Raw genomic sequence first — 12,006 nt, forward strand, 5'->3', positions numbered from 1 at the left:
CATCACCAACCGACCTCCGCGGGCGGCTTTCTCCAAACCCTCTGACACTGAGTTCGCACCCAATACCATCTTATCTGTTAGGTATACACATCCGTGTGTGCAAGCAAAATCATCAACGTTTTTGCAGACTTCCAGCATATAAAAGTCATGAAGTCAAAAAAACTAGAAGAAAATCAAAATACCTACCTTATTACGCCTAGGTTCTTACATGAACCATGTTGATAAGGTAAAAACACGGAAGTTAATTTACAAGGTCTTACGGAAGCTTAATTGTTGTTTCGCAAATCTTTCATTCTTTTGAGTTGACGACAATTATTTCGTAAGGTCAACAAGTAGGGAATAGGTAGGTAGGTACTTATTATTGAAAATATTTTATCTTTAGCGCCGCGGATAAATTACTCGTAATTTTGAGATTGAACTCTCGATCGCATCAAATAGTGAATAAACGCCTAATTATTACATAACTTATTAACTTTAACTACATAAATATAAAGTTGCCGAGTATTTCTTCTACCTATCTAACTGTGATCATCTGATACAAGTTTCAGGTATAGTACCTACCTATCGTATAGGTACCTACTGAATTCAGCGCATGTTGGTCACCGCTCAGAAAATGGTCTACCTCAACGGCCGTATCAGTTTCAGGAAAATCAACCCTGCTCCAATAATATCACTTCCAATTTGGCGGTTGGACCTCGACGTAGATATTGTGCATGTTCTCTCAATGTACAATTTTCATGCTTTAAGCATAAGCAATAAACTATTGACAAGAAATGGAAATTAAACAAACCTCTTACCAATTTTTTTATTGATTGCAGACCAGCCTCTCAGCAAAATATTCATGCAAGCTTTTCATTCTTCGTAATTTTTTTAAAGTTATAGTTTCGTTAAATAAATGTCCGACCCCTTACCTATCGATAAATTACCATAACAATAAAATGATGTTTAAATTACGGTTAACGAGTTTAAAAGAATATTAATTATTGTTAAAAATTCGAAAGAAAAAATTTTAATAAACCGCCCTTTTTATCCCGCCCAATCCCTCCATACAAAACTTTTTTTATCCGCATTTTATAAAAAAAATACAGTATTGGTCATTACATTTTGGCCAATCTGTAAAAAAAAATAGTTGTATTTTTTTATTTTAGAGTGGCTGCGTAGATTAAAATTATTTTAATATTTTTTTTATCTACTCTACAAAATTTTACACTTTTTTACAATTTAAAAAAGCTGTACAAACATTTTAAAATATTATTGATGAGTCATGTTTCTGAACGAAAAGCCGGACGACGTGTCGTTGTCAAATTTTTATGTCAAATTTTGACGTTTTGATTTCCAGCCCTAGCCGAAATCAAGTTCTGTTTTATTTCCTAAAACTAGATTAATTTAAGTTAAAATCGGCATTTGGGGAAAGTGGATGGCATATTACACATTTTACCACAATGACGACATTACGTGAACGTCAGCTGAGTAAGTAGCAGTACTTTTTTTAACCGAATTAATTGATGTTATGATGACCTTTCCAATTTACTATTTTTCCCATTTCTTTCAGATGCTTTAAAGCAGATGCTCAATTTAAATCAACCCTTGACTAAGGGCGTAGCCAATGAACCTACTTGGAAGGTTTTGATATACGATAGAGTCGGCCAAGACATAATTTCACCTTTGATATCAGTTAAAGAATTGAGGGAGCTAGGAGTGACCCTTCACGTGTAAGTTGACTTGGTGACGTCAATTTAATGCTCATATATTATTATTAATTTGATTAGACGATAGCATACTGTTAAAATGATTCATAGCCATGACAATAACATGTTTTGATATGTTTATAGCCAGCTGCACTCAGACCGTGATCCAATCCCTGAGGTGCCAGCTGTTTATTTCTGTTCTCCATCTGAGGAAAACCTGGGCAGGATATGTCAAGATCTCGACAATGGGACCTATGATCAGTACCACCTCAATTTCATCTCTCCCATAACGAGGCAAAAGCTGGAAGATTTGGCTGCATCGGCGATCCAGTCAAACTCCGCTGTGAACATTCAGAAAGTTTATGATCAGTATTTAAATTTTATATGCTTAGAGGATGACCTTTTCATTATGAAGCACCAACAATCTGATGTACTGTCATACTATGGTAAAATGATTTTCCCTATGTTATTATTGTACTGTTTATCTTTTATATTTGATGATTATGAGGAAGTGCTTGAATTAATTTATGTTCTCATAGCTTTTATTTAATTCCCAGCAATCAACAAAGGTGATACAAAAGACACTGAAATGGAAGCCATCATGGACAACATAGTTGAGAGCTTGTTCTCTGTCTTTGTCACACTAGGTGAGTTATATTATACTTTATTAACAATTAGAAACCGGGCAACATGGAAAGCATTGGGGGCGGCCTATGTTCAGCAGTCGACGTCCTATGGCTGAAATGATGATGAATTATTAGAAATGGTAATTACCTTCTTGAATAACAATTTATGCCCAAATGGATTTACAAAATGCCCAAGAATGATTTTAATTTTGATGTGAACCAACACCTTCCAAATAACATAATTTTAAGATTGAATTTGTTTGAAACAAATATTACATTAATATACAGGCAGTGATCTTCTCTAAAAAATAAATTTTAGCACTATCAAAAAAACCATTGTGTATGAAAAATAATTACATTAATAACCAAGATTTTAAAATAATTTGATTCTTATTCCAGGTAATGTTCCTATCATCAGAAGCAGTAAAGGCAATGCTGCTGAAATGGTGGCCAAAAAACTAGACAAGAAATTGAGAGAGAATCTTTGGGATGCGAGAAATAATTTATTCCACGGCAACACTGGTCAATCCGGCTCCTTCAGTTTCACTCGGCCTATGCTCATACTGTTAGACAGGAATATTGATATGGCAACACCTTTACATCACACATGGACTTACCAAGCCTTAGCTCATGATGTACTGGATTTGTCTCTCAACAGGTACTTGCACAGCATTCTTTTTTAATGGAAGTTAATGGGAAGGGTAGTTGACACCAGTAACCAATAATTCCGATACACAATACTGCTGACCACTACCCTATTTATGGTTTGATTCAAAGTAGCAAATATTAAGCATTTGTAATTAAAAAGTATTATTAACATACTTTTTCTTCTCTTGTAACACGTATAAGTTTCACAATTTTAATTTTATGATTTCAGAGCACTGGTTCCAGAAAGCACTGCAGTGGCGGTGTCTGGCCAAAAAACCAAGACACGAGTGTGTGACCTGGACTCTAGGGATCCCTTGTGGGCAGAGCACAAGGGTAGTCCTTTCCCCACCGTGGCAGAAGCTATACAAGAAGATTTAGATAAATACAGGTTTGAGACACATTATTCACTTAGGAACATTACATAGTAATATAATTAATAACTTTCAAAAATTTTACTCTGAAACCATAAAAAAATAAAGCAACAACACCCATTAAACTGGTTATTTGTTTGTCACTTTACTATAATATGAACAGGGGTAAAACAGTATAATATAAAACAAAAAGTAGGTAATAATGATAAATTAGTTTTGTCAGACCAATGTCTGATCATCAATCGCCATGTAGCAAAAGTGCCTACTATAAAACTCCAGTAAAGTAACTTTTTACTTCTATTTGTGTTTGAGTTAAAAAATCAACCCTTAAATGATAAATTATCAATCTCCAGGAGTTCAGAAGCAGAAGTAAAGAAGCTAAAAAGCTCCATGGGCCTGGACGCGGACAGCGACTTAGCACTGAGTTTGGTCAGCGACAACACGCAGCGGCTCACTAGCGCCGTCAACTCGCTGCCTCAGCTTATGGAGAAGAAGCGGCTGATTGACATGCATACTACTATTGCTACTGGTAAGCATAAATAGATGATGATAGCATAATGGAGAACCAGAGTGACTGACATAGCCCGCAGAATCGCTAAAATCAAGTGGCAGTGGGCGCGGCACATAGCTCGTAGAGCTGATGGCCTCTGGGGCAGGAAAGTTCTTGAGTGGCGACCACGAGCCGGAAGACGTGGCGTGGACAGGCCTCCCACTAGGTGGACCGACGATGTGGTGAAGGTCGCGGGAGGTGCCTGGATGCGAGCGGCGCAGGACTGGTCTTTGTGGAAATCCAGCAATGGACGTCTTTCGGCTGAAACGAACGAACGAAGCATAAATAATGCTCAATTCAAAGTTTCAAACTATATTTTGTAGTAATCACAGAGACACAAGTATGTAAAGGTCACGGTATTGGGTTAACAATCAGGAAAAACGTATGTGATACTACCCCATTCTCAAAAAAGTTATACAGCAATATACAAGATAAATAATAACAAAAATGACCCATTTCACTTCTAATAAAATTCTTTAAACACGACTGAAAAAATATGTATGTAGGAATAAAAAGGTTTAATTAATCAGCCAAGGAAAGAAAATTATCGACTTTGTGTCATTCAAAAATCATCTCCCTGATTCTCTCACTCAGTCGTCCTTTGCGTTCCGTAAGTTCCGTTTCACTTATGAACCCACAATGTAACTGTCTGTTTTCGTTTTCCAACAATATTTATTAAACATTCTAATAGAAAAGTAACTACAAACCTTTGTATTATTTGCAGCTATCCTCAACGCAATCAAATCAAGGCGGCTCGACTCGTTCTTCGAATTAGAAGAGAAGATAATGAGTAAAAGCAGTGGAGTCGAAAGCAAAACGGTGATGGACCTCATAACGGATCCCACAGCGGGCACCGCTGAGGACAAGATGCGTCTCTTCATAATATACTACTTGTGTACTTCGCAATTACCAGAGGACGAGTATAAAAAGTTCGAAGCGGCGTTGGTGGCCGCGAACTGCGATACTCAGCCGATGTCGTATATGAAGCGGTGGAAGTAAGTTACATACATTAACATTTTAAATACACACACAAATAATTATTTATGATTTGGCTAAATCCTTTACCATGAGTTTTCTTAATAATTGTGCTCACCAGTTGGCGCCACTGGCGATTGCAAATGCGATAGTTCTCGTAGCGTTACAGCGCTTAGCAGTTGGTACTGTACCTGTAACGTGAACAACTTTCGTCTTCGAATCGTTTCCGTATTCGACAGAATTCGATACTCAACCTTCGAATTAAACGATAACGTGACCATTTTTATTCTCAAAATAAGTTTCGTGCAACGACATCTCATACTAAGTTCACTTTACGACACGTTCACAAGGGCGCTGTTGTAGTTTTCGTACTAAATCTTTTGATAGCGATTTGAATACGCAAACGATTCGAACTCAAAAATTTTTCGTGCTAGCCGTACTGGACTTGGTAACATTCAAGTTATAGAACCTAGACTCGCTAGTGCTGCCAACTGGTGAACGCATTAAGGAAACCCTCATTAAAGGCTACCTCGCATTCTCCACATATCTAAAGCTTTTTCTACCCTCGCTTTGGATGCATAAAACATTTGATTTGATAGAAATCATGCCTGAATGTGCCTAATTCAATTATAACTCATTTACAGGGGTTTTACAAAGATGTCCAGTCAATATGAAGGTGGTGGTACGAAAACTGTATCTATGTTTTCGAAACTGGTCTCCCAGGGTTCTTCGTTTGTAATGGAGGGAGTCAAGAATTTGGTTGTCAAAAAACATGTATGTTATTTATTTATCTTTTTTCTCATTATCATTATCAGGCGATTTTTTTAAATCAATGAAAGAATGCTTTTATTACCACTAATTGCATCAACCCAATGCGCCCACAAAGTAGACAGATGACCTTATAAGGTAAAAAAACCGGCCAAGTGCGAGTCGGACTCGCGCACCGAGGGTTCCGTACCATTGATTTATTATATTAATTAATTAAGATTATTATTTTTTATTTAAGTTATTAGTATGAAAGAATGCTTTTATTACCACTAATTGCATCAACCCAATGCGCCCACAAAGTAGACAGATGACCTTATAAGGTAAAAAAACCGGCCAAGTGCGAGTCGGACTCGCGCACCGAGGGTTCCGTACCATTGATTTATTATATTAATTAATTAAGATTATTATTTTTTATTTAAGTTATTAGTATGAAAGATGACGCGGTATAAGCGGTTTACGATTTACGAGGTATTAAAAAAAACTACTTACTAGATCTCGTTCAAAACAATTTTCGTTGGTAGTTTTTATTGTAATATACAATAATTGTACATATACATATGTTTTTTTTGGATTTTTCATTTTCTTATTTTAGAAGTTAGAGGGGGGGGACCAACTTTTTTCCACTTTGGAAGCGTCTGTCACGCAAACTATTCGGTTTAGAAAAAAAAATGTTTTAGAAACCTCGATATCATTTTTGAAGACCTATCCATAGATACCCCACACGTATGTGTTTGATGAAAAAAAATTTTTTGAGTTTCAGTTCTAAGTATGGGGGCCCCCAATATTTATTATTATTTTTTTTATTTTTGCATCAAAATCTTAATGCGGTTCACAGAATACATCTACTTACCAAGTTTCAACAGTATAGCTCTTATAGTTTCGGAAAAAAATGGCTTTGACATACAGACGGACGGACGGACGTACAGACAGACAGACATGACGAATCTATAAGGATTCCGTTTTTTGCCATTTGGCTACGGAACCCTAAAAAGGCGCTGGATATCCAATCCAATTTATTCCAATTAGTTCAGCACGATTTATGCACGGACGGTCTTCTATTGTGCTTTTACTCATTTCATTTGGGGTTGACCAAATTGACCATAGTAATTTTAAGCCGTCAAAACATATTGTATTAAACTGGTGCATATTGTATGAATTAAACTGGTACACGTTGTATGAATTAAATAAACCTCCTCAGAAACTGCCCGTAAGCCGCGCAGTGGAGGCCGCTCTCGGCGGCAGCGGCAGCGGCGAAGGCAGCACCGACCTCACCTGGCTGGACCCGCGCGCCGCGCGCACCGACGCCGCCGCCCGCGCGCGCGCCGCCCGCCACCCGCCGCCCACAGACGCCGTGGTGTTCGTGGTGGGCGGCGGCAACTACATCGAGTACCACAACCTCATCGACTTCGCCAAGGTTGGTCGATTTTGAGCCTAATGGTGACGCTGCCAGAAGCTAGATTGCCACTTACAGCGTCAAAACCTGACTGACTGCGGTTTGCCAAGGTTGGTGATGCGACTTTGAACCTTACAGCTTAGTCCTAAAGCATAATTTCGGATGGACTCGCGCGCCGCTTGCACCGACGCTGCCCGTCGCGACTTCGAACCTAATGGTGATGCTGCTGGAACCTACATTGCCAGTTACAGCGTCAGAACCTGATAGACTTCGCCAAGGTTGGTGGAGTAACTTTGGACCTTATGGGGCTGTTATTAACGCTGAGTTTAGGCTAGACTCCCGCGTCAAACGCAGCCGCGCCTCCTGTCATTTACAGCGTCAGAATTTTATCGACTTTACCAAGTTTAGTGAAGTAACTTTGAATCTTATGGGGCTGTTATTAACGCTGAGTTTGGGCCATATTCCCGCGTCAAACGTAGCCGCGCCTCCTGTCATTTACAGCGCGAGAACTTGATCGACTTTGCCAAGATAAGATGACGCGACTTTGAACCTAGTGGGGCTTACTCTTAAGGCTGAGATCACCTGGCTGGACCCTCGCGCGGCGCGCACCGACGCCGCCGCCCGCCACCCGCCGCCCACAGACGCCGTGGTGTTCGTGGTGGGCGGCGGCAACTACATCGAGTACCACAACCTCATCGACTTCGCCAAGGTTGGTCGATTTTGAGCCTAATGGTGACGCTACCAGAAGCTACATTGCCACTTACAGCGTCAAAATCTGACTGACTGCGGTTTGCCAAGGTTGGTGATGCGACTTTGAACCTTACAGCTTAGTCCTAAAGCATAATTTCGGATGGACTCGCGCGCCGCTTGCACCGACGCTGCCCGTCGCGACTTCGAACCTAATGGTGATGCTGCTGGAACCTACATTGCCAGTTACAGCGTCAGAACCTGATAGACTTCGCAAAGGTTGGTGAAGTAACATTCGAAACTTAGGGAGCTATTTATAAGGCCGAGTTTAGGCTAGACTCCCGCGTCGAGCGCAGCCGCGCCTCCTGTCATTTACAGCGCGAGAACTTGATCGACTTTGCCAAGATAAGATGACGCGACTTTGAACCTAGTGGTGCTACTCTTAAGGCTGAGATCACCTGGCTGGAACCTCGCGCACCGACGCCGCCGCCCGCCACCCGCCGCCCACAGACGCCGTGGTGTTCGTGGTGGGCGGCGGCAACTACATCGAGTACCACAACCTCATCGACTTCGCCAAGGTTGGTCGATTTTGAGCTTAATGGTGACGCTGCCAGAAGCTAGATTGCCACTTACAGCGTCAAAACACAAAATATAACAGAAAGTAAACTCCATACTAAGCGCTCTCGAGCCACGCACACATAGACACCGCTCACGTACGCGTTATCAAGACTGTCTTGGACGAATGCGAGGCGCGACTGCGTTCGCTTGAGTGACGCTGCTCACGCGTTCGTAAAATTATTTTGTTTGTGCGAAAATTAGTGAACAACAAAAAAGGGGTATTATAACATTTGTTAAGTAGACGGTTGCTTACACTCAACATTAAAAACTAAATTTTCGTTTTTGAAACTAACAGTTGATTCCGGGAGGTAAGTAAGGTATTTATTTGTATTTCAATAGTTCGTTTAACGTTGACAAATTGAAAGCCAATTCAATTATTAGGAATTTCGAATTGTTTTAGAGAGGTTTTTGGAATTATTGGATAATAGTGTCAACCACTCAACTAAATACTACTTCCTTCTCGTGTATTTGTTTGCAAACTATTACTATAATAACGTACTAAATATAACTGCATAAGTATACATGGATATCTGTTATTGTCTTTCTTCCATAGTATTAAAAGTAAAATTTTTCTATCATAACGAAATAAACGCAACACATGACAAGACAACCCTAGCGCGACGGCCGAGCGTGCGAGCGAGAGAGATATGCAAAGCGAGGTACATACATGAGTTTACCTTCTGTTATATTTTGTGGTCAAAACCTGACTGACTGCGGTTTGCCAAGGTTGGTGATGCGACTTTGAACCTTACGGCTTAGTCTTAAAGCATAATTTCGGATGGTCCCCCGCGCCACGAGCACCGACGCAACTTCGAACCTAATGGTGATTCTGGAAGTTCTGGAACCTACATTGCCAGTTAAAGCGTCAGAACCTGATAGACTTCGCCAAGGTTGGTGAAGTAACATTGAAACTTATGGAGCTATTTATAAGGCCGAGTTTAGGCTAGACTCCCGCGTCGAGCGCAACCGCGCCTCCTGTCATTTACAGCGCGAGAACTTGATCGACTTTGCCAAGATAAGATGACGCGACTGTGAACCTAGTGGGGCTACTCTTAAGGCATAATTTCGGATGGACTCGCGCGCCGCTTACACCGACGCTGCCGTCACGACTTCGAACCTAATGGTGATGCTGCTGGAACCTACATTGCCAGTTACAGCGTCAGAACCAGACCGACTATGCCAATGTAAGCGACGCGACTGAACCTAGCGGAGTTGCTCATAAGGCCGAGACTTGGCTGGGCGCTGGACGCGCCACCTGTCGCCCACAGACGCCGTGGTGTTCGTGGTGGGCGGCGGCAACTACATCGAGTACCACAACCTCATCGACTTCGCCAAGGTTGGTGGAGCTAGTTTAGCTAATTTGACCCTTACAGCTTAGCCCTAAAGCATAATTTCGGATGGTCCCCCGCGCCGCGAGCACCGACTCGACTTCGAACTTTGACCCTTACACGGCTTAGTCCTAAAGCATAGTTTAGGATGGATCCCCGCGCCGGCCGCCTGAACTGAAGCCGCCCGTCGTGATTTTGAACATAATGGTGATGCTGCTGGAACCTACATTGCTAGTTACAGCGTCAGAACAAGACCGACTATGCCAAGGTTAGCGATGCGACTTTGAACCTAGCGGAGTTGCTCATAAGGCCGAGACTTGGTTGGGCGCTGGACGCGCCACCTGTCGCCCACAGACGCCGTGGTGTTCGTGGTGGGCGGCGGCAACTACATCGAGTACCACAACCTCATCGACTTCGCCAAGGTTGGTGGAATAACTTTGAACCTTAAAGCATAGTTCAGGATGGATCCCTGCGCCGCCCATTATGACTTCGAACCTCGGTGGCGCTATTAGAAAAACCCACATTGCTAATTACATCGTCAGAACCTGATCGACTTTGCCAAGGTAGTGACGCGACTAAACCTTACGGCTAAGTCTCAAAGCATAGTTTAGGATAGACCCACGCACCGCTTGTACCGACGCCAGTCGTCGCATTGACGCAGCTAGAAACTACAGGGTGGAAACGATAAGTTATCTCACTCGGTTATTTCTAAACTACAAGATATGGAAAAACTGGTTACTGATCCTGGAAGAGCTTCATGAGCTCGATACGATATGTAAAAGTGGCCACTTTTCACTTAATTCGTAGCTAATGGTGTACATTCAAGCAATCAAGATTAAACATTGCCTTTTGTTTTCAGCAACAAGCGACCAGCGGTACTCCAAGGAAGATCATCTATGGTGCTACAACTTTGCCGAACGCTTCACAATTCCTGAAACAGCTGTCTCTGCTCGGAGAAGAAATACAATAGACATTCCCATCTCAGTAATATAACTTACAATGTAAATTATACCATAATTATTTAATGTTATTATTATAATCTTCATCAGTGGAATTATGACTTTTATATCACAGTATAATATTGGCTTGGAATCCTAAAAGGTGAATGAAACACATGTCTCAACAAGTTGGCATTTTATTTACAATGACATTCAAAATATAGCTAACATCTAATACACTACTAATAAATTTTGATTGTTTTGAACAAGAAGTATAAAATCTAAATCACAAGATTAGTATTTCAACAGTATATCAAATCATGAACGAAAAGTTACACAATTTTCACTGAAGAAATCGAAGTGTGAAAACAATGACGTGAAAAACATATAATATTTGTCATGAAAACAAAACTTGTCGATTTACGCCCCATCCCTTAAACTATTGTGCTTATTTAATAACTAAAATGATTATCTTTATTCAAGGCATAATATAAGTAATAACCCTCGAAAAATAGAAATATGTGTTAGATATTATGCTTATACTAAACTATAGTTTGAAAAAATAAAATAAGTAGATTACAGTGATCAAGGAACTTCAAGATCTCTAAAACACTCGATTGACAAGTGCTGAATAACTATGGTGAAGTTTAAAGCATACAGTTACTCATATATTAGTGGGATTTGATATTAACACGTCAACGCTTACAATACAACATCTATCACGGATTATGATATGGCTTTGGCACAGTGAATAACTAAACGTTGCCCAGTGGCAGTTACATCTGATAACGTATTTTAATTTTGATGTTGAGTGATACGGATATCACATTAAAAATGGCAATATTGATAGTGTCTATAGTAAACTACACACTATCACATAAAAAAAAAAAAAAAAAAAAAAAAAAAAAAAAAAAAACACTCGTTATTTTTAGAATGCCATTCTGATAAAACTTTTGTAATCAGTAGCAAGGGAAGCAATTGGAACTTTTTCAAACTGATCTTTACTCTTTAGGTACTTACATTTTTTCCAAATTTTGCCTCATTAGAATAACTAACGAAAATAAGATATTTCACCACAGATATGGATAGAATTTCGCAATAATAAAAGTTGAAGAATAGCCACTTCAAAATTTTAAACGGTGTTTTATATGAAGTCATATTAACTGTTTTCTAAAATTAAGTTTGTGGATTTGGACATGTTCAGTAACTTCAGATGTAAACTGCCTGAGGCATCAACAAACGGAGAGAGAGCACAATGTTCATGTGCAGTCATGGCAAGATTCCAACATCATCATCAATCTCTTCAGGTTGAAATATAAAATCCCTTCAAAGTTCACACACTATTATTTGGTAGTGTTGCATTTGAGAGTTAAAATTTTCAAACATTAGTATAGCCATTTATTTAGCTGTGTGCCT

General features: G+C 40.0%; 1 protein-coding gene across 1 annotated transcript; it reads left to right on the forward strand.

Annotated features, from left to right (window-relative positions):
- The first annotated feature begins 1,301 nt into the window (after positions 1 to 1,301).
- LOC135072595 (protein sly1 homolog) lies at positions 1,302 to 10,778 on the forward strand. The gene is made up of 11 exons (XM_063966568.1): positions 1,302 to 1,470; positions 1,553 to 1,712; positions 1,833 to 2,134; positions 2,246 to 2,335; positions 2,714 to 2,972; positions 3,192 to 3,350; positions 3,687 to 3,862; positions 4,608 to 4,878; positions 5,503 to 5,632; positions 6,825 to 7,040; positions 10,512 to 10,778. The coding sequence occupies exons 1-11, from the start codon at positions 1,443 to 1,445 to the stop codon at positions 10,620 to 10,622; spliced, it is 1,902 nt and encodes a 633-aa protein (XP_063822638.1). The 5' UTR covers positions 1,302 to 1,442; the 3' UTR covers positions 10,623 to 10,778.
- Positions 10,779 to 12,006: the final 1,228 nt, after the last annotated feature.

The sequence above is a fragment of the Ostrinia nubilalis genome, chromosome 6 (assembly GCF_963855985.1).
Source record: "Ostrinia nubilalis chromosome 6, ilOstNubi1.1, whole genome shotgun sequence".
NCBI classification, from domain to species: domain Eukaryota; kingdom Metazoa; phylum Arthropoda; class Insecta; order Lepidoptera; family Crambidae; genus Ostrinia; species Ostrinia nubilalis.